This window comes from Podarcis raffonei, chromosome 1 (assembly GCF_027172205.1).
Source record: "Podarcis raffonei isolate rPodRaf1 chromosome 1, rPodRaf1.pri, whole genome shotgun sequence".
In the NCBI taxonomy this organism is placed as follows: domain Eukaryota; kingdom Metazoa; phylum Chordata; class Lepidosauria; order Squamata; family Lacertidae; genus Podarcis; species Podarcis raffonei.
In genome coordinates, this window is record NC_070602.1 from 90,028,717 (window position 1) to 90,052,071 (window position 23,355).

A 23,355-nucleotide genomic window follows, 5' to 3' on the forward strand; every position below is an offset into this window, starting at 1 on the left:
GTGTTGACATTTCTTGGACTATCTGACCCTCAGGGTCCCTTGCAACTCCACAATTACCTGATTCTAACAGCCCTGCAAGGTAGGCTAGTGCTGTTGCCATTCCCCATATCGCACAGAGAGGGCCCTGAAAGGGGAGGGCGAATGCGGCTTCCCCGAGACCACCTCGCTTCGATTGAGCTGGAGTTTCAGCCAGAGACATCGCAGCTCATGCTCTCAACCACCGCGCCATTCACCGACTAATTAGTTTAATTGCGCTGCTGCTAACTTTATCCGGATTCCTCCTTTTCGCTGGCAATGAGTGTTGGACAAATGAGTGTTCCACGTAATATCCTTCTCTCCCTCTCAGTATTGAAGGGCTGGTGCGAGGTGGGTGGGGGCGTAGTTAAAGGAACAAGCATAGTTAATATTTCCACATCAGGAAGTTGCTGCTGCAGAAGCCTGCAGGCGAAAATGCTTAATCTCGACAGTGCAGAGCCTGTGGCGCCTAGTCTGTTATAGGTTGGAGATCCCACGTGGTTTTAACTTCTGTATAAAAGTTTCTGTAGAAAAGTGGCCCAATGTTGTGATTTGGCAGGTCAAAAAGAAAGAAAAGAAAAGAAAAGAAAAGAAAAGAAGAAAGAAAGAAAGAAAGAAAGAAAGAAAGAAAGAAAGAAAGAAAGAAAGAAAGAAAGAAAGAAGAGGGGGGGGTTAAACCCGTCGCCAGGAGATTAGAGGCAGATAAGCGAGGAAGAACAAGGCGCTTCTCCAACCGAGACCTTCCACTTGGCGATCGGAGGCGGAACGTCAGGTTCAGGAGCTGGAGAGAGAGAGAGAATAAAACACAAGAAGGCACAGGCAAAGATCAACCGCGGCAGGAAGGCAGCGCGGTGGGTCTGCCTTTTTACTCACGAGAAGCCCAGTGCCAAATAACAAGAAGGGCGGGATTTGCTGGATGCGAAGGAAAGCCTGAACGGACCGCTACTTTGAAGCAGGACCTGCTGACTTCGATTTCCAGTCGCTTCTGGAGCTTTTCTTGCCCGCTTTCTTCCGGGGCTTTAAACACTACTACTACTACTATTACTACTTGTATGTTTTTTTATTTAACTGTTTTAATGTGGACAGCTGCATGATCGCGGGATCTCCAGAAAGGGCCCCCATCGGCTGGGCTGGAGCCCCAACTTGACCCCCCTCCCGCAAAAGAGTGGAAAGTGTGGGGGAGAGGGAGTACCCGCCTTTGTGGATCCGACTGAGTGTCCCCCCCCCCCCCGCGCGCGCCGCCGCCTTCTCCTCCCCTCCTCCTCCTCCTGCGCGCTGCCCGCTCTTGGCTTTCAGGTTAACTTCGCTTTGCCAGAGGCGGGCGAACCGAGGCTGCGGCGGCGGGCGCAGAAGGGAGAGCGAGCGAGCGAGCTAGGCAGGGCGCGCGCTACCCGCGCCGAGGGAGACGCAGCCGCGGAGCGCAACGAGGGACCGCTCGCTTCGCGCGGACGAGAGTTGGCTCGCTTCCCCTTCTACCCCCCCCCCAGCCTTGTGGCAAAGGGACAGAGGGAGGCACCGCTGCCGGGAGTGCGCCCAGCTCGCCGCGATAAATTGGATTGACTCTCTCAAGCTGCCCAGTTGATCCTCCGCGCCACCCCTCCCCCCTCCCCTCTGGCCTTCCGATGACTCTGGACTAAAAAAGATCGCCCTCCTCCCCACCCACCCCGGTGTCCGCACTCCCCCCACCCCTCTTTTTCCTTTTTGGCTGGACTCTGCGCGAGCTGGAGGCGAACAAACTGAAACCATGAAGCAGCAGCTGTCGGCTTCGGAGATGCCCGCTGGCAACTGACCGCCGGGAGGCCGCCGGGCGACTCGGGCTCTCCAGGATCGCACCCTCTCCGCCCGCCCCCCGCCCTGCCGCTCTCGGCGGACCGGCTCCCAACTTGCCGCCTTGCCTCCCGCCGACCTGCTCGCTGGCTGGCCAGCCGAGGGGGACGCCCGGATCCGGCTCGCCGGCCTCCCCCTGTCCTCCCCAACATAGCGCCCCCTTGAGCTCCGCGCACCACTCTCGGGCGCTCGCCGGCTCGGATCGCCGCGCCGGACCTGCCTGGAGCTCGGCATGGACGGGGCGGCTCGGAGGGGGGCCCTGGCCGCGCTGCTGCTGCTCCTGCTGCTGGCCGCCTGCTGGCTGGTGCTGGGCGCCGGTGCCTCGCCGACCCCTCCCGGAGCCGCCCCGCAGCAGGACACTTGCACCTCGTGCGGCTTCCGGCGGCCTCCCGAGGAGCGCGGGGCCGTGGACGGCGATTTCCTGGAGGCCGTCAAGCGGCACATCCTGAGCCGCCTGCAGATGCGAGAGCGGCCCAACATCACCCACGCCGTGCCCAAGGCGGCCATGGTCACGGCGCTGCGCAAGCTGCACGCCGGGAAGGTGCGCGACGACGGCCGCGTCGAGATCCCCAGCCTGGACGGCCAGGCCAGCGGCGGCCCCGCGGCGCACGAGCAGCTCTCCGAGATCATCAGCTTCGCCGAGACAGGTGGGCCGCCCGCGCGTCGACCTAGCCCGCTTTGACCTCTTTGCCCTCCGCGCCCATCACCTACCCTCCTCGGTCTGTATGCCCTAAGCATCCAGTCTCCCACCCCCAGCAGTTTCTTGACCTCCAGCAAACCCTTCTCGGCCTCCCACCCAGGCACATGCCCCCGCCCCGCACCTTGCAACCTTGAAGTTAAACGTTTCTGTTTTGGACGCAGTTTGTCCAATCCAGCACTGTCTACCCGCCCAATCTATCCTGTCCTATTCGTTTTCGTTCTTTTGCCGATTACTTTCTGTTAGCTCACTTGTTGTTTAGTCGTGTCCGACTCTTCGTGACTCCATGGACCAGAGCATGCCAGGCACTCCTGTCCTCCACTGCCTCCCGCAGCCTGGCCAAACTCATGTTGGTGGCTTCAAGAACACTGTCCAACCATCTCGTCCTCTGTCGTCCCCTTCTCCTTGTGCCCTCAATCTTTCCCAGCATCAGGGTCTTTTCCAGGGAGTCTTCTTTTCAGGATCTGTCCTTGCAGTGAGCACTCAGGGCTGATTTCCTTCAGAATGGATAGGTTTGATCTTCTTGCAGTCCATGGGACTCTCAAGAGTCTCCTCCAGCACCATAATTCAAAAGCATCAATTCTTCGGCGATCAGCCTTCTTTATGGTCCAGCTCTCACTTCCATACATCACTACTGGGAAAACCATGGCTTTAACTATACGGACCTTTGTTGGCAAGGTGATGTCTCTGCTTTGTTAGCTCACTAGCACCCCATTAATTTATTTGCCCTGCAGGCCGGATTCCTGCCTCACTGGTTTTTATGTAAATCTCATTCTTGCCTTCATCCCTTCATTTGTTAGCTTGTCATGCAGATCAAGTCATTGTCTCTTTGACATGTACAGCACCCTTCTAGACCAGGGGCGCATCCCTCTCACTTACCTTGTTTATTCATCTGTATTAGCGGCTACACTCTGTGCTCTCCTTCACTTTACTGGTCCTTATTCCAGCACATCTACTGTGCCAGCTCATTCACCCATCCAGCTAAGAAGAGCCTTCCCTTCCCCAGACTTATACATCCATACAGGGTACTCTCAGGCACCTCTCCTATACTCACATGGGTATATCCTTCCCATGACCCATTCACTATCTCTCATGCCACCCATCTCTTCTTATCCGCCTCCTTATCTGTTCCTTATCCACACGCTCCATTTTCCAGTGTCCTACGGGATAGTTACCCTTCCATCCCTAACATTGTGTGACTTCTTCTCTTCATCCAGTAATCCATCCTCATACCTTTTTGCATCCATCCATCCTCCTAACTCACCCATGGATTCATCTTCTATGCTCACTTTCAATACCAGTCAGGTACCTGTCACACATAGGCATCATTTTATATGCCTGTTCAGTACACCCACCTATTTACCTTTCTACTAACATCCCACTCATTCAGTCACCTCCTTCCGCATCTCATTCAACCTCAGGTATATTCTTCTCTTCCTTCCTCTGCTGCACATACCTGTCCAACCCATGTCATCTAATCCCCTTTGTTGACCTACACTCTCCATGTATTCTAAATCTTATGATCTTGCATACAGAACCCACTTGGTGATCCCATCCATCCATCCCACTATATATCATGTTGAGTTTTATATGCACCCCTCTATCCTTAAACCTATCACATACCTCTTTATTGTTTTCTATTTCCTTATTCCATACTCATCCATTCACATACACTTTCAAACCATGTATAGTAGTGAATTGGTACTGAACCAGCCCATTTATTTATTTCCCACAAATCTACTGTATACAGTCACCCCTGTTGTATTTGCCCATGCACTATAATTGCCACATGTGACCCACTCATCAACAATATCTGTTCAACTTAATCTCAGTTTCTTGTAACATCCATTTTGCTTCTTTTGGTACTATGCCTATCCATGGTTCTTTAATGGTAATCTAGTCTTTATAGCATTGCCTCCATCCATCCATCCACCATTCCTGGTTTAGTCAATCTAAGTTTGGTTCTGAAACAGTCATTTCATCATTCTCAGGCTGATTTTCACTCATCTGTCTAAAATGTCATAAGTATCTGCTCTCCATCTTATTTATCCACCCATCCTATCAACTTAAGCAAGATGCTCTTGCTCAGTAACCTACCCTATACCATATCTCCTTTGGTATCCCTAACTACAGAAGTGAAGATTTTCTTTTTAATGTATGCTTCTTCAGTTAGGTACTACAGCTTGTTAGCTAGTCTACCAGAATGCTTTAGTTTCTCTCTGTCTACCTCTAAGCTTCTCCACCAATGCATATAACAGATTGTCATTTTTGAACTGTTTTACAGTATAACTTGAGGGTTCATTGGAAGCTTATCAGGGAATTATCAGTGAAGTTCAGCAGTGGTGAACAAGCTCTCATTCCTCACAGAATGCAGCCGCAGTGTTTTAAGCTACATTCTCAGTTTGTCTAGGGCTGGGCTGGGAAAGCTTAGCTGGTCCAGAAGTTCCATCCTTTATGGCCCATCTGATGAGAGTTGGTATCAAATAGCATCAGGAGGGTCACTGATTCCCCATCCCTAATTGTGCCCACACGAGCTGAGTTTGTGCAAGGCATGTGCCCCTAAATTCACTTCCACGTGCTAGGAATCTATGGCAGATAGCCAGGAATCTTTTCAGCAGACCACGTGACATGGGAAAGGTTCCATTAAGGTAGAAAGTCCAAAAACCGCTCTAAGAGCTGCAGGTTCAGGGGAGAGGATAGCTGAATGGATGAAGAGACGTGCTGCAAGAATAGATAGGTGGACGGTGGATGGCTCTATTCAACCCTTTATCTTTCTCTTTCTCCCTCTTTCACTTCATTTATTACTTTCTCTTTATCACCATCAAAAATACTTGGCTTGTGTGTTTTGCTTGTCCATTACTTGCTTACTACATTTACAAGTTTCCAAGCTGCAGGCAGGTCAAGAGCTATGCTTTGGATGCCTAGAGGACAAGGGAGGTGGCTTTCCAGAGGCTGTTCAGCTCCAACTCCCAGCTGCTCCAGCCAGCCTGGCCAGGAGTCCGAGAAGATGCGAGTTAGAGTCCAACAACACCTGAAAGGTCACTAGTTCCCTATCCCTGCTATAGGGTGTAGGAAGCCCAGTGGTGTGGCGATGAGACACATACAATAATTCATATGGTGTACAAGGTGTTCTTTCTGCCAGGGTCCCAGAAAGCACATGATAAGAATACATGCTCATTTGAAATGATAAAGTACTAAGAGAAGATCACAAGAACTCAATGATTAGGAGCAGCTGAAGCTGCCTTATACTGAGTCAGACTATTGGTTCATTTAATTCACTATTGCTGATACTGGCAGTGGCTGTCTAGAGCTTCATGCCGGGGACATTGCCAGCCCCACCTGGAGATGCTGGGGATTGGACCTGAGATCTTCTGTACGCAAAGCTCAACCACCCAGCTAATTGTGCCTTCCCTTTTGGACCAGATTTAAATGGCACTGTAACAAGGATTCAGTAGTTCTAGATGACAATGGCAGTGCTGAGGTTTCTATTTCTGGTATACTGGATCAAATGGAATTGAATGAAGAATATTGGGTGAAGCCATGATCGGACCAATCCTGTGCATGCCTATTTAGAAATCAGTCCTGCTGAGTTCAATGGCACTTTCCTAGGTAAGTGTGCATAGGATTATAACCACAGGGGTCAGAAAGGTTATGGTTAAGAGATGTCAGTGACATGTTTGACAGCTCCTCCCATTTATTGTTCATATTATAAAAAATAAAAGTACAAAAGAGAAGGTAGCAACCAAATGCTGTAGCATTTGTTTTTTGGCTTTTCATAGAATTGTAGAGTTGGCAGGGACCATGAGTGTCAAATAATCCAATTCCTTGCAATGCAGGAATATTTCACCCCATGTGGGGCTTGAACCCACAACCCTGAGATTAAGAGTCTCATGCTCTACTGACTGAGCTATTTCTTCCATGAAGAGATACTGGGCACAAGTCAGCATTGCTTAGCTCACTGAGCAATATTAGTGGGATTTGTAATAAGTCATTATGCTTGGAGTGTACGCTTGGTACCTGTGGTAAACACACACACACACACACACACACACACACACACACACAACATTAACTTTTCCAGGAGCAGTAGAGGCTGACCCATTAGTTGAATGGGGCACTGCACCAATAGCCTCCATCTTCCCTCAGGCAGCGCCCATTTGCCTGCCAGTCCATGGATGGCGTTGCATGTCAACTTTCTGGCTGCTGCTAGCTGGTGGTGGGTGCCTAGAACCTGTCCCCTGACACCTAGTTATGTATCTTCACGAAGTATGTTTGTATGGTATAGCATGTCTCCACCTGCAGTTCAGTACGGGGCAGTCCAGATAGACACTGATTTATACTTCAGTAAGAAGGTGGCCTAGTGGGACACGGGTGGCGCTGTGGGTTAAACCACAGAGCCTAGGACTTGCCAATCAGAAGGTCAGCGGTTTGAATCCCCGCGACGGGGTGAACTCCCGTTGCTCGGTCCAGCTCCTGCCAACCTAGCAGTCTGAAAGCACGTCCAAGTGCAAGTAGATAAATAGGTACCGCTCCAGCGGGAAGGTAAACGGCGTTTCTGTGCGCTGCTCCCTCATCCAATAAAGCGAGATGAGCGCCGCAACCCCAGAGTCGGTCATGACTGGACCTTATGGTCAGGGGTCCCTTTACCTTTACCTAAGAAGGTGGCCTTAGTTAACTGGACTAGTTAAGAGCCTTTATTTCCCAAGGATCATGGGGCTGTTGGGTGAGATTACAGCACATCTAAACTGTAACCAAATCCTTTCTCTGCAAAATGTTCTCTGATTGTTAGCAACCTGTGCTTTCTGGGAAAATTATACACGAAGGCTGCCTTTGTCAGGCCAACACTTAAAAAAACGCCATTAATTAGCACTTATCCAGGTGCTCACAGAGTTCCTTTCATGGCTCTCAATCTCTCTGACCTTAATTGCTGATTTCTAAGGATCTGGTATTTTTTTCACCTATAGCCTGATTAGTTTCTCTCTGGGAACTCACTCAGCAATGGGTTTATAAATACTGACTCAGGCGCCAAGCTCACTTTGCAATTTACACTTATCCATTTACCTTTGGTCATTTTATTTATTTACATTATTATTACCTTTTTTGGCATTTAGTAATTTGCTGCAGATACTTCCTTTAAAAACAAAGCAAAGCAGCACACCTTTTTGAACTTAACGGCATTTCTTCCCCCTTGCATCTTAGATGACCTGGCTTCCTCTCGAGTGCGCCTCTATTTCTTCATTTCCAACGAAGGGAATCGGAACTTGTTTGTGGTTCAAGCCAACCTGTGGCTTTACTTGAAGCTGCTTCCATATGTCTTGGAGAAAGGCAGCCGGCGGAAAGTAAGAGTCAAAGTGTATTTCCAAGACCCGGACACTAGCAGCAAGTGGAATGTGGTTGAAAAGAAAGTTGATCTCAAAAGAAGTGGCTGGCACACATTTCCCATGACAGAACCAATCCAGGCTCTGTTTGAGAAAGGGGAAAGAAGACTGAACTTGGATGTTCAGTGCGAAGGCTGCGAAGAGTATTCAGTGCTGCCAATTTATGTGGACCCCGGGGACGAGTCTCACCGGCCTTTTTTAGTGGTGCAAGCCCGCTTGGCTGACAACAAGCACAGAATCCGGAAAAGAGGCCTGGAGTGTGATGGCAGGACCAATTTATGTTGCAGGCAACAGTTTTTCATTGACTTTAGACTCATTGGATGGAATGACTGGATCATAGCGCCACATGGTTACAATGGGAATTACTGTGAAGGGAGCTGCCCGGCCTATTTGGCTGGCGTCCCGGGCTCAGCTTCCTCTTTTCACACCGCAGTGGTGAATCAGTACCGCATGCGAGGGCTGAACCCAGGCACTGTGAACTCCTGTTGCATCCCGACCAAACTTAGCTCGATATCCATGCTGTACTTTGATGATGAATACAACATCGTGAAGAGGGACGTTCCCAATATGATTGTGGAAGAATGTGGTTGCGCCTGATTTGGGGAAGGGGTGTGTTTGACAAGGGACAGGAGGTCTAGGACATTCCCATACAGAAATGGAATTAGAAGGGTGGTTTTTGCTGCATATTCTTCCAGGCATGGATGTTTTATATATATATATATAAAATCACCGCAGAGAGGCAACAGCAGCAAGGAGCAGCGATTACAACAGCAGCAAAGATATGTGTATTGTTTCACTCTGTTGTCAGGGCCGTGGCAGTTCGTGGTTCTCGGACACTAAACTATGCTACCACTTATAGACTAATGCTATGAAGTACCTTAATCCCACCCACACACCCAAGGACACAAAGCACACACACACACAGAGAGAGAGAGCGATACACACAAACACACACGGTTGCATGATGCAGATTGGAGGATAGAAGCAAGTTTAAACAAAGAAAGGAAAGGGAGTTAAATGTCTGCCAGTGATTAAAAAACAATACAGTGGGCCAATAGCCATTTCATCTGTCAGCCAGCCGGCCATGTGTTTAGAATGAAACCACAGGGAAGCACAAAAAGAGAAAACAGTCTAATATATTCGCATACGCAGGTATTTAAGTGACCAAACGACCAACCTTCACCTCTAAGGTCTAAAAAAAAGGGAAGGAGTAGCAGGCTACCTGATTTACAGCATGATGAGCCCTTCCTCTTGAGGTTAAACATAATGTGTATATATATATATTTTTAAAGAAATCACAAATGGCCTATAGCACTTCCAGAGTAGAATATTGCTACAAGAGAAATATACTTAAGCAAGTACCATGAGCTTAATATAATGACAGTTGCTGTATTCTTCTGAATGGTATGTTGGCATGATTTCATGCTTTTAACGGGCTATGAGATACTCCCATCCTCACCCCATGTGGGATCGGTATCCTGGCCGCATCATCTCAAAAAGGGCTTGGGTCCATCCTGTCCCCATTTTTTGTTCGCTATTCATCTCGACAGTCTTCACCTTCTCAGAACATCGGCGACATCAAAAGTTGCAGCTTGTGTCCCGTGTCAGGGGAATCAGCAAGAGCAGGCTTGGTGCGGCTGGGGAGGAGTAACAGGGAGAAGAGGAAACGGATGGTGGTGATGATGAATTATAGCCACACAGTGGATACATTTTGAGGGAGTGTATGCGGGTGTGGAAATGCAAGGCGTTTTGTAACGGTTGAGGAACATTGGAGAAGACTTACGGGTGGGGGGGGGAACGAGAGTGGGGAGAGGGTTTTTTTAATTAAAAAAAAACCCTTCCCAGAGTATGTCAAGGATGGCTGCAGAGCTCAAACCCCACCCCCCATGCTACAGCATAGCACTCGCAAACTGCTTGAATGCACATTATTATAGCACTTGCAGATTTCAATGCCTTGAATGGTTGGGACTTGATGGTGCACTTCTCTTTGCTCACTTATCTCTAGGTTAAAAACAAGTGCCGCATGAGCTATGCAATTTTTAAAAAAGTGTTGACCCATACTAGACGAAACTGGACTGAAATGAGATGACTTTTTAATATTTTTTTTATACTTGAAATTAAATCTTTTGCTTCTTTTTTTTAAAAGCGAATGATTGCTTTTCATGTTTGCACTGATGTAGTTGCACGACTTAGTCAAGAGAAAACTGCCATTTGAAGAAGAAGAAAAAAGGTTATTTTTATAGCAGCAATAATAATAATAATGATGATGATGATGAACACAGTGAAATGTATTATACATAAGATTTTGGAACCAAAGAGGCCAACATATTAATTGTAATTTTTATCAGATGGCAAGGTCATCATATATCTATATATCATGTAATGATACTGAATACTCTGCTGTGAGGCCTACCAATTTTTTTTCAGGGTACAAAATTGATTCTGTGACATTTGGGTCAGTGTCTTTTCTATACCAACAACACATAGCAGACGAGATGTGCATCCTTTAAAAAAGAAGAAGAAGAAAGAAAGAAAACCCCAGTTGTTGTTTATTTAATAAAGTCCCTTATAGGTTCTGTTCCATAATAATTTAAATACAAAACAACTTTCACTTAGATTTTGCTGTCAGAGTATTTTACATTTGTGTACAGTTTAAGTAAATAAAATGGAGCGAGAGAGAAAAAAAAGTTTGAGGGCTGCGGCAGCTTCTTGCAGTTTTCCTGGCCTGTTTGAGAAACCCCTTTGTTACAAAGTATATCCAGAGCTGGAGAGGACCAAAGCCTCATCGCTGAAGATGCTTACATGCCACTGAATGGGACCACGCATGCGTAACCGTTTGTTGGATAAGCCAAGGAGTGCAGGTGCAAGTCTCGTTCAATTCCACACATGATTAAGGTTAGGCACACACAATCTGGGGGCAGGTGGGACACGGCCGAGGGCCAAGATTAACTGAGAAGGAGTTTGCTTTTTTGCTCTCACCCTCCCTTTCAGAATATTCCTACAAATGCATCTTGTACCAAGACAATGGCTTTCTTTTTTTCCTGCAGGGGGTGGAATAGCCCATAAGAGCTGGGCTGGTGGTTTTCAAGCTGGTTACGTACAGGGAATGTGTTCCACCTTGGCTTGTTTGCTGTGGGACCCATGAGTGTCACCCACAGGATCTCTGCAGAGGATGGTATGTGTGTAGTTTTAGAAAGCACAGTCAGTAGCTCAGCATGCTGGTCTCCCAATCACCTTGTGTAGCCTGAGTGAATGCTTGGTGACCTGACTAGGGTGGTCACTGACAGGTGAAAAAGAGGAAATGAATCCCCCCTCAAAAGAGGACAAAACAACCATCGCCACCACCTAGATTGGCAAAAAAATTTCCAAATTCAATAGCTGCAAATGTAGACATAATTATGCTAATTTGAGCAGAAATGCAGCACATCTCACCATAGCAGGGAAGGCTGTGTCCAGGTTACCTTTATGCCTACCTAGTCTGATGCCCACCTGCCGATGGGGAGCCTTAGGGTATCTGCTCGCCTCTTCTTACAGTTCTTCATCATGAAGCTTGACTTGGACCAGCTAGCATTCTGTTAAGTGGGACACAAGGCCACCCAAACTCCTGCCATGAAGCAAGTCAAGGTTGGTAAGACTGGACACACTGTCTTCTAGGGGTGGTTGTGTGATATTGCAGTTATTCTTCCTGAGTTAGTCCTGACCACATTCAGGTCAAGCCTGGGGTCCCTTGGAAAATCAGTGGCCAATGCAATTTCTAGCCTTGAGACAGCAGCTAGGATTTGTTCAGACATGTCATGTCTTACAGAGAGAGCTGAAAGGTACAGTGTCCATTTCCAGACTACTAGTACTGTATTAGCTATGGTGCAATTCAATACAGGGCATTGGGGTTTTTCCTCCTTAGTCACATGAATGCTATTACTTAGGGCTTGATCACCGAGCAAAATGCGAACTGTGTTTCTGTGTGCACCGTACAATGTAGATAGTGGAACCGCTTGGCTTCTCCTCAGACTATACCAATAGCCATGGAAGTCTGGCCTTCAGAATAGGGTGTAATCTTGCAGTCGTTTCCTGTTTTGCATTATAACAACTGACTATGATGCAGAGTTGGTAATTCTGTTGGTGCTATGCAGAATTAGGGCCTAACTGGACAAGGTAATGGGGACTCTTAATCTGGACCTCTCAGTTCTTTACAGTTTAGGAAACAGCCACTGAAGTCAAACCCTCAATTTGTATATGGGATCACAAACGGGGGGGAGGGGGATTCCTTCCCTCCAGTGATATTTTCCCAATGAAAATTGCTTCCCCACTTTGTCTAAGTATATGAGAGTTTCTCCTGGTGGGACAAAGAGCAGCCTTGAGGTAGGGGAGTTTCATTGGGGAAATAGCTTACCCCTGCTATTCCCTGGAGTCATGGTCCTGATCTGAATCTGCTTTCCTTGACCCCACCAAACAGCTGTTTCCTAAAATTTAAAGAGACAGGAAGTTCGGTGACAGATCTCTGTTGTCCCATCTACTTAGGCCAGTAGAATAATAAAATCATAGAACTTGAGAGTCATCTACTCCTATCTCAACATGTGTTCCCCCATCCAATTTGAAACCATCCCAGATCCTCCTCAGCTTTGCAAATGTGCTGGCAGTTTTATTACTGTACACGGTATTGTTAAATATCACTGTTTGCACCATCAGGGCCTCAGTGGTGCTGTTAGGCCATTTTAGGCTCTGGACTTAATGATCTTGGGATCCAGTGGCGTAGCGTGGGGGGTGCAGGGGGGCCCAGCCGCACCGGGCGCAACATCTGGGGGTTAGGGTTAGGGGCACAAATCCACGGGTTAGGGGGCGCAAATTACTTGCCTTGCCCCGGGTGCTGACAACCCACGCTACGCCACTGTTGAGATCCTCTCCCCATTTTTAGATGGTCAGAAATAGTACTTTGCTTACTTCAAAATAGGCACTGCTGTGTTTGGGGCCCTTCTGCTTATTTTGCTGAGTGGATTTCTAACCCACAAATCTTGCCCTGATGGCACCACTGCCTTTAATTTGCATTTCCATTTATTTATTGCACTTACAGCCTCCTTTCCCCCAAAGAGCTCAAGGTGGTGCACATGGTTCTCCCCATCTTATTTAATCCCCACAACAGTCTTGTGAGGTAGGCTAGGCTGAGGGACAGTGACTGGCCCAAATTGACCCAGTGAGCTTCATGACGGCTGAGTGGGGATTTGAACCCTGGTCTCCCGGGTCCTAGTCTGATACTCAGACCACTAGACCACATTGACTCTCTTTTAGTGCAGGCAGCTATTGAGGTAAGGCAGGTCTGCCTCCCACCACTCCTCTGCATCTGGCCAAGCCATGAAAATATAGCAGAAAACTTACCGGTCTTACAATGCATTAGCAACCATTCAAAATATACATTGGCAGCTGCAGTGTGTGAAATGCTAGGTAGAGCACCACAAGATGCCTTAGTGTTCATGTGCATGAACGTACATGAATATGTGCAAGGGATAGGATATGCCCACACATTCAGATTTGAGACCTTGCACAACAATGTTAACCAGGGGTGGAATTCTAACTTAAGAAGATGATACTTCAGCTATTCACAGGCAATTATGTAGTGTTAAGGACACAAAGAGGACAAAAAAAAGTTTTAATTTCACATATACGTTCAAGGGGTCTGGAATGGTGGTGATGGACCCAGAACAAGACCTTGGAGTCATAGTAAATAGCTTGATGAAGAGGCTGACCCGGTGTACATCAGCTGTAAAAAATAAATAAATTCAAATTCCATGCTAGGGATCATTAGGAAAGGTGGCATGATAGAGCAGGCTCGCTCAAACTCGGCCCTCCAGATGTTTTTGGCCTACAACTCCCATGATCCCTAGCTAGCAGGACCAGTGGTCAGGGATGATGGGAATTGTAGTCTCAAAACATCTGGAGGGCCGAGTTTGAGGAAGCCTGTGATAGAAATTCATCAAATGATGCATGGTTTGGAGAAAGTGGCTAGAGATAAGTTTTTCTCCCTCTCTCATAACACTAGAACGAAGCTGAATGCTGGAAGAATCAGGACACATAAAACAAAGTGCTTCTTCATGCATCACATTGTTAAACCGCAGAAGTTGCTGCTACAGGATGCAGTGATGTCCACTGACCTAGACAGCTTTAAAAGGGGATTGGACAAATTCACGGAGGAGAGGGATATCAATGCCTACTAGCTTTGATGGCTATGCTCTGGCTCCACAGCTGGAGGCAGCAATGCTTCTGAATACCAGTTGCTGAAAACAACAGGAGGGGGAGAGTTGCTGTTCTGTTCAAATCCTGCTTGCATCTGTTTATTCACTATGAGAGTAGGATGCTGGTCTAGATGGGCCATTGGACTGATCCACAGCTCTTCTTATGTTCTTATATGTTGTTGAGTTCCCAGCAGGGGTTTTTTCCATGGGAAATCCTTTTTCCCTCTTTCTTTCCTTCTCCTCTGCTACTTTGCCCTCCACACTGATGCCCTCTGCTCCTCTGTACATGAGGGGTTGGGGAGGTCGGAATTGTGCTGACTCCCATTTGTAATAAAAACAAACCCCTGTGTTGCAATGAGAACCAGTCACAGAAACATAGACACAACACGTAGGCTAATAACTGTTCAAGCATATATAATAGAATAATGATATCATTCAAAAAGTAGAAATGAATCTATTAGAGACTAGTGGCGCAGAATGTCAAGCCATGTGTTCAAGAGAGGCGTCAAAGGTCAGTCTCACAGTGGTTATTCAAAGGTTTCAACAGAAGACGTCTCAAAAGTCTAAAAAGTAAAGTTTTCTCAATAGTTTTTCAAAAGTTTCAACGGAAGACGTCCCAAAAGTCTCAAGGACAGTGTTTCCAGAATGATACTACTGTTTCATGATAGTCTTCATCAGCTGAAAATACAATACAAAGCATACAACCAATGAATGATAACAGAATTGAACTATCCGCATACACATTTGTAATATCCATTCAAAAAATTAACAAAGAGATGCCAAGTCATGCAAAGTCTCCAACTCATGCTCCATAAAATGTTTATATTTTAATTTAAACACATTGTTTTTGTTTTATGAAGCTACCTTAAGTAAGTAAGTTTCTTGCTCATGCAGTCATGGAAACGTCCCTAAGACCTGCCAGCATTTTAATTTGCTCAAATACTCTCTGTCCATTTCTATCAACATGAAGACTCAGGGCCTAGAGATTTTCATTAAATATGAGTTGCTAGGAAAAACAGTAGTAAAGGGCTGCTTCCTTCATGACCTGCTTATAAGCTTACCGGCCACTTCTGACTGGCCATTGTTGCAAACAGAAGGCTGTACTAGGTGGCTTCTTTGCTCTTGACCTGCACCTGGCAATGGAAGTGAAGAGACCTGACTGGGTGAAGGAGGAGACTGGCTTCAGCACACTTTGGGGTCCTTTAAAAGTGAGGAAGGGGCAGCAGAAGGGAGAGGAAGACATACACACATACAAAAATGAGTCAAAGGCCAAATAAAAGTCAAATTGGCAGGTCACACTCCTTTCACTGGTTTAGATCAACACTAGATAGCACAACAGACAAGAACAGTTATAATATCTATCCAAAGTTTTGATTGACCCAGTAGTGTTAGGAACATGGAAAGCTGCCTTATACACAGTCAGGCGGTTGGGCCATCTAGCTCAGTATTGCCTACACAGACTGGCAGCTACTCTCCAGGGTTTCAGCAGTGAGTATTTTGCAGGTGTTTGTAGAGGTGCCAGGGATAAAACTCAGGATATGTACATGTACTGTCCTGTTGAGCTGTGATGCTCCTTCCCATGGGTGTAGCCAGGATTTTTGTGAGGGAGAGCAAGCCTTTTGTTGGGGAAGGGGGAGAACCTCAGTTTGCTATGTATTTTTATTGATCTTTATTTGGGGGGGGCAGCTGCCCCTCCCTGCCTTGGCTATACCCATGTCCTCTCCTGAGCTACTTTCCATTTGATACCAGATGGAATTGGAAAGTGGTGATACTGTTGTCTCCATCGCAGAAAAATTCAGCCCCACTTCACCCCAGGCACACACTCTTTATCTTTCATCATTTATATTACTGCTTCTCCAAGTCAGTAAATGCAAGCTCTGCAATTCAGCAGATGACTTACAATGAATGCTATACCAGATCCATTTCATTCACAACAGTGAGACTGTTTTATAAAAAGAGAGAGTTTGGAATTAAAGCGGGGCATACACCTCAAATTGCCAACGTACATTACTTTCTTCAATAGTTCTCACACTTGTCTCCATTTGCTCAGCTCAATAAATCCATATATTTAAAGCAAGTAGCCATCTGATTCTAGTCAAGCCCCTCTCAGAAGTGTACAGCTGGGGCTCTCTGCATTCAGTTAATATGTGCACAAGGCTGGTTGTATGCACATGGCTGATTGGCCTTGGTACTTGCACAGGGCAGGGGCAGAACCTAAAGCTACTCCTTCCTCCCTGCCCGAAGGGCATTTCATGAGCAAACAAAGCCCTCAACTGCACTTCTTAAAGAGTCTGATCTATAACACTTACAAATGGTGTCACGATACCTAAGACTTATACAACAAAGAGTCTTGTGGCACCCAGTGGCGTAGCGTGGGGGGTGCAGGGGGGGCCGGCCGCACCGGGCGCAACATCTGGGGGGTAGGGGGCACAAATCCACGGGTTAGGGGGCGCAAATTACTTGCCTTGCCCCAGGCGCTGACAACCCACGCTACGCCACTGGTGGCACCTTAAACATATGGCTGCCATCCTAACCCCAACCAGGACATTCAATGGGCCAGAGAAGATGGGAGTTGGAGTTGATCAATATCTGGATTCCCCACCCCAGCTCCAGAGCTAGTGGGGTTGAGGAGTATATCTGATTCATTATCCATCTTCCCAGCAACACCCAGTGAAGCCTCTCCTTTCTTCAGTGCTTTCTGTTTCAGCACTGATGCAATACAACCTAGCCAGAAAGATACTTGCCCCTTATGAGATCAATGGGAAAACTCACATTAATGTCAGTCAGGCTGTGACTTCCTAAAAAGAATTTTAACAAGAATGTAACTAAATGTGATGACTGAGCCAAAGCAAACCAAAGCAGGCGGTTTTTCCCCATGCCCTGGACTGTGGAATGGGTGTCATGGCTGATGTGAGCCTGAGCCCTTGACTTGTGGAGGGGGGGCAGGGAGAGAGAAACATGCTGTTTTTGCTCCCTCAGAACCAATATCTGAACATAGGACATTTTATTTTTGAGATGTTCAAATCATTATATCGAAGAGGTGAAATGTCTGGCACATCCTGGAAGCAATGCTCTTCTTCTTTTTTTAATGCTTTGGGTCAGGGTCCTCATTTCAGATTTCAGTAGGAGAAAGACAAAGTGTATTGTATCAAAGGAGGGGGGCACCTACTGCAAGATTCAACACCCCCCCTTTCAGACATAAGCACATACAAAGTGCTCTGGCTGCAAAGCTGGCAATTGAATCTTATGTCTGAGTACATTGTTTGAATCACGCTTCCTGTATTGGGGCGAACATGCATTGGCTGTTTAGAAGAGCAGCACTGTTTTCTACACATAGGCATTTACTCAACAGTGGACACCATTTTTTCCTGCAAAGCACCATGGGATATTTAATTCTAACTTAATGGTTAAGATTTCTGGGTAAAGAGGGGATGCCATTCATACAGGCTGCCTTTTTGCCCCAGTTCAATGTTAGTATAATTCCATTGTTTTCAATGGCATCATTCCTGACTTGTACCAGTGTAGATAGGAGTAAAAAAACCACCACCAACAATCCATTTCTTTAATGTCATTCCAGCATAGATTTTGGAATAACTTCGTAAATGATTCTCTGTTTATGTAATTAGTATAATTACTCAAATTACATAATTGGGGCAATTATTTGGGATCACGTAACCACAGTGTGTAATACGCCATGGCAGAGAACTTTCTACTTGCCAAGCAAGCATGTATCCTGTGATCTGCTGCTCACTTTCAAAATTACCCTACAATCCCCTCCACCTTCCAAAAAATAAGAAAATATCACAATCTGTGTGCAACCATTGCCATCTGATTATCTGATAGGTTTTGCCTTGGCTGTTCCTTTGAACAGGAGGATTCGGATTACTAGAGGAAAAAACGGCTTATGGTAGGTTGTGAAATATTGCCCCCCCCAATAATTTATTCAGGTTGGCACCCCTGAAGGGCAGTGATATAAACTGTTTCCACACTGCCCAGGGTCCCTGCTTGTCACCAAGCAGCTTTGTGATTTATGAGGTGATACAGAGCACAAACACAATTTGATATTCAACCAATGTAATGTGTTTGGGCCACACGCGTTATGTTCTTGTTAGAGAGTTACAATAAAGTTTTTGTCTAACTTTCTGCCTTCAGTGTTCTTAAAACCTTCCATGACAGGAAGACTGTTTCAGGAAATATTGATAAGCTGGAATCATTGCTTAATGTGACATAGAAGCCAACTCCTAGGGGCCGAGGTCCCTTCCCCCCCCCCAATAAAAATATTTGAGGGTGCTGAGCCCTGTCAAAGTTGATGGGCATTGCCATTCAAATGGTGTTTGTGTGCTGCATCTTGTGATCGATTATGTGGGGTGAAGCTTACCTGCCCCCCATGTTTTATTCAATTTGGCACCCCTGTGATGGGGGGGGTGTAATTAGGTTTGGTGTACATTTGCGTGTGAACCTGCCTAATCCACAGAGTCCAAAACAACACACAAGCTGAAACACAGAACCATCCTTCAAAATTTGCACTCCTCTGTAATTTGTGAGGCAGTTCATGGACCAAAAAGTGTGCATAAAAATGAACACATTGGTATTATATTCATAATATACAAAGGTGCATAATATGAGGGGAAGTCGTTTGCCAAAATGGGCAGGCAAGGGCCCACAGCCCAGCTCCCTATCTGGCCAAGTGAGGCTCACCAGCTCTGGGAGGAGGTGTGTGGTTCCTCAGCTGGAGTAGGATTGGAACAGGTGATGGTCACGTGCCTCATCAAGCCCAGATGCTGCAATCAGCAGGCAAAGTACAAAAAGGAAGCAGAGCTGAAGGGCTGTGCTTAAGTGCTCATGTTGATGGACCTTGATGCTCTTGAACCTCTATGGTGCTGTGCTTTGGGTTTGACTCTGGACTGTTTCCTGACTGCTGGACTTCAGACTTGGCTACTTGGATAGACCCTGGATTGTGTTCCCTGACTTTTGGACTTTGCTTGTGAGGATTGGCACACCCACCCACCCCGGACTTTGAACTTTGGACTTGACGTACTGACTTGCCGCCAGGTAGGCCAGGGGTTCAGAACAGAAGAGGGCAAGAATGTGCAATTATTTCAATTGCACGTATTTTGGCTTAGGTACTGTGGGTCATTGGGAAAGGAAGTGGACCTGAATGACTGTGTAACCTGTGTAGATTGTCTGGTAAACCAAAATAAATAAGGTGCCCGTGTTTACAGAGTCAAATACGCTGGCATGATTTGGCTGCATAAATGCGTTCTCCAAGGACTTGCTTACTACCTCTTCTGTTCTCTTTAGCTCTAATAAGGAAGTTTTGAAGCTCTCGCCAGGGCCAGTGCATTCGTAGAGCTGCACCAATTGAGTTCATGGGGTTTGCTGTGAAATCAGGCAAGAGTACCTCATAGATAGGCCCTGTGCTAATCTTCCTTGAGGGAGAGAGAGGGAAGCAGGTTGGCTTGCTGACTAGGCAGCGCTAGTTGATTTGTGCACCTTTATATTCTGAGACTTGCCTCTTTGGAGAGTGGTGGATAAGCTTTGGGCCAGTGGTGTGCTCAGAGCAGATGGGACTTACCATGCACATAGATGGTACTTAGATGGGACTTACCATGCACATCTTACGGGCTGAGGTCCCTTTGGTCCCCTCAACAAAATATTTGAGGGGATTGCCCCCCCACAAGTTGATGGGCATTGCCATTCAAATGGTGTGTGTGTCTTGTGATCGGTTATGTGGGGTGGGGCTTACCTGCCCCCCCAATGTTTTTTTCAAGTTAGCACTCCTGGCTCCCTCTCCCACCACCTGATAGCTTACTTGTGGCCCCACAAACCATCATGATCGAAGGAGAGGTGGCATGATGGATTTAAATGAGAAGGAGGTTTGTCCTTTCTTTGGGGGTGAGTGAGTCTGAAGGGAAATAATTTTGAGGGAAGGGGAAATTGAAGAGGGTTTTTTTGCGGGGGGGGGGAATTAATGTTGTGCTATCCATGTGGGAAAAATGCTCCTTTGTTCCCAGCATCTGTATTGAGAGATATACTGCATCTGACCATGGAGGTTTCATTTAGGAATCCAGGTTGACAGGATAATCTTCAATGGGAGGAGCTGGCATAGAGCAAGTAAAAGCGACTTTGGGTTGGTGGAACTGATGAGGAAACATGTGATGGAGAGAGCACGGCTCCAGGATTTATTCAGGGCAGGAGTGATGTCATATGCCCAAACAGTCAATGGACTGTCCTTGATCTGGCAAATGAATTAGGTGTTAACAAGGCTTTCACATGTTGTTGTTAGGGCCAGGTTAGCACAGAAGTCAGAGGATAAGAAAATAATCAAGTAGAGGTTAGTATTTTCTTTGGTGTTCCTACTTCACACTAGCACTTTAAATGGTAACACTTCTTAGCATTTCAAACTAAAAGCTAAATGTTGTATTTCAGCTAGCTAAGGCTTAATGCTTTTTACAGGCTGAACCTAATGTGGTCAGAGGTACGCATCGCTGAGCTCAGTGAGGCTTTTCCCAGTAAACTATGCACAGGATTGCAGTCATTCTGGTCCTCATAAACTGGGCTATATGTTATGTACTGTTGCTCTTTGGTGTGTATGTACATATACATGTGTGGACACACAAGCATATGCATACATATGCACACACATACATATTCTGTGTTGAGAGTGGTTTGGCAGGATATATGAGACTTGTCATCACCCTCATTTCTGGAGTGCTCCAGGGATTTTATATACAGTGGTACCTCAGGTTAAGTATTTAATTCGTTCCGGAGGTCCGTACTTAACCTGAAACTGTTCTTAACCTGAAGCACCACTTTAGCTAATGCGGCCTCCTGCTGCTGCTGCGCCGCCGGAGCACAATTTCTGTTCTCATCCTGAAACAAAGTTCTTAACCTGAGGTACTATTTCTGGGTTAGCGGAGTCTATAACCTGAAGCGTATGTAACCCGAGGCGTATGTAACCCGAGGTACCACTGGAATTAAGATTCAGATACAGCCAGTGCTTTAGTACTTTTTTTTGTGATAATACTCACCAGCATGGAGTACTGTCACTTTTTTTTTTTGGTTTCTCATGGCAGCCATTTTGTGGGGATGCCCTTGGTCCTTTTATCAAGATAGGAGTACCAGTGCCTCATTTTTCACCCATCCTGGAAGCACTGGATACTGCTTTCCTAGAGTTGAGATCACAACTGCTGTCGATATGAGCAAAGAGTCCTAGGGTGTCTCAGCCACACATCCTAGCTGACTACTTTAACTCATTCATTGGTCTTTTCTCTTGAAGGCAGCAAAGATTCACCAGAAATAGCAACCTTGAGATGAAAACTTGGTGAGTCAAAATCCTTCATCTTGGAAGAGATAGCTGATTCTTTCAACTCACTCCCAGCTCTGAACCATCCCTGGATGTTGTAAATATATATATATAAATCAGAGGCTGAAGGGAGGTCAGAGGTTTCAGTTCAGCATCACAGATCATGAAAATAGAATGGTTTAGTGTTATTATGGTTTAGCATTATTTGAATGAGACTCTCAGGCTCATCAGAACCTCCCCCCCCCACCTCTGGCACACCTGTGAAAAGATTGAAAGCTTTCACCTCCACTTTCAACTAACTAACAAAATTATGGTTATGCTTGAATAAGAAACTGTGGTTAGTCTTAACTATGGTTCATTGAACCAAGCCAATTTCAAACCATGGTTTATGAAGCTGGCTTCTTTCCTTAAACCTTAGTTATGATTAACCACACTTCAAGCTTCAGGTGACTGAATGTAAACAATCAACGGCAGTTAAGTGAAAAGAGAAATGAAAGCTTCCAATCTCTTCTTTTCCCCTTTCCACACCAGAGGAGGAGTCAGAAGGAAGAAGACAGAAGCCCAAGGCTTGTGCACATCAAGCTGGACTATAGTTTATCTTTATGTCTGAATCAGGCCATTGTGAAAGCAACAACCATTTGAGAAGAGCATATAAAAGACAATTTCATTTGCTAGATACACTCAGACTGTGACAAACACCCTACCTGCTGTGCTGTAATGAGTACCCCTGGCGCATGATACAAAGTGAGATGGTTCCTAGCTAAATCCTCCAAGAGGCCACAATAAAGGTGCTTGATTAAGACTCATTTGCCAAGATTTATTAAATAAAATAGCAATGCAGTTTGGGGAGGTGAGAAGGAGCTGATAGAGAAGTGTCATGAGCCAGCCTACATGTTGAGACACTCTCTAATTATATATTTATCCAACTTGGTGCTACACAGCTTGCGGGGCGGGGGGTGGGGGTGGGCAGGAAGATAATTAGAGGTTATGAAAATGTCTACGTAGTGATATCATGATACCTAAATATAGTGATTTTTTTCTGAAGCATTTTGCGTTGTTTAAGATAGAACTGAAGATAAAATTTGATGCTGTTCATTCCTCAACACAATACCTGTTTCTTTGATACAAGGGTGGGTTGGATGTAATGAAGTGTAGCTCTCCTATAGCAATTTCTGATACGGTGCAGCTTGAAATCTCCCCTTTTCTCTGCTTTTCTAGATTACACCACCAATAGCCAGTCAATAGTACAGGAGCTTGTCCACTCCATTTCCCAGTTCTAGGGTTTTGGTGCATAATGGCCGATAATCAGCGATGACCACTGAGTTTTCTCTTACAAGCTTTTAAAGTACTATTGTGGTTGAAATTCCAAATACTCATATCACACTCCTTGCTCCTCCCCAAAAAATCCCCCAAACTGATAAAAAGAGGTATTATAAATGGAACCACATTTTGACATATTTTTCTGCTTCCCATCAAAATGAGATCCGACCTTGAAACTGAATTCCGAACTGTGTTTCAGATGACAGGAGATGGACATACAGCTAAGCTTGGTGTACCAAGTCAGTCACATCAATACCATCCATTCAGAACAAAAAAAAATTTTTCCTTCCAGTAGCACCTTAAAGACCAACTAAGTTAGTTCTTGGTATGAGCTTTCGTGTGCATGCACACTTCTTCAGATACACTGAAACAGAAGTTGCCAGATCCTTCTATATAGTGAGAAGGTGGGGAGGGGTATTACTCAGAAGGGTGGTGGGAATGGGTGATTGGCAGATAGCTGTGATGAGCCTGTTGACGACTCTTAACGACTGCAGTAGGTCTTACAGGAAAAAGCAAGGGGTGAGAAGGTGAAAAATGGCTTTGTCATGTATAATGAGATAAGAATCCAATGTCTTTGTTCAGACCAGG

At 46.0% G+C, this 23,355-nt stretch overlaps 1 protein-coding gene across 1 annotated transcript; it reads left to right on the forward strand.

The window, feature by feature from the left end:
* Positions 1 to 674: 674 nt before the first annotated feature.
* INHBB (inhibin subunit beta B) lies at positions 675 to 10,312 on the forward strand. The gene is made up of 2 exons (XM_053403192.1): positions 675 to 2,489; positions 7,739 to 10,312. Exons 1-2 carry the CDS (start codon positions 2,075 to 2,077, stop codon positions 8,512 to 8,514), a joined length of 1,191 nt encoding a protein of 396 aa, XP_053259167.1. The 5' UTR covers positions 675 to 2,074; the 3' UTR covers positions 8,515 to 10,312.
* The last annotated feature ends 13,043 nt before the right edge of the window (positions 10,313 to 23,355 follow it).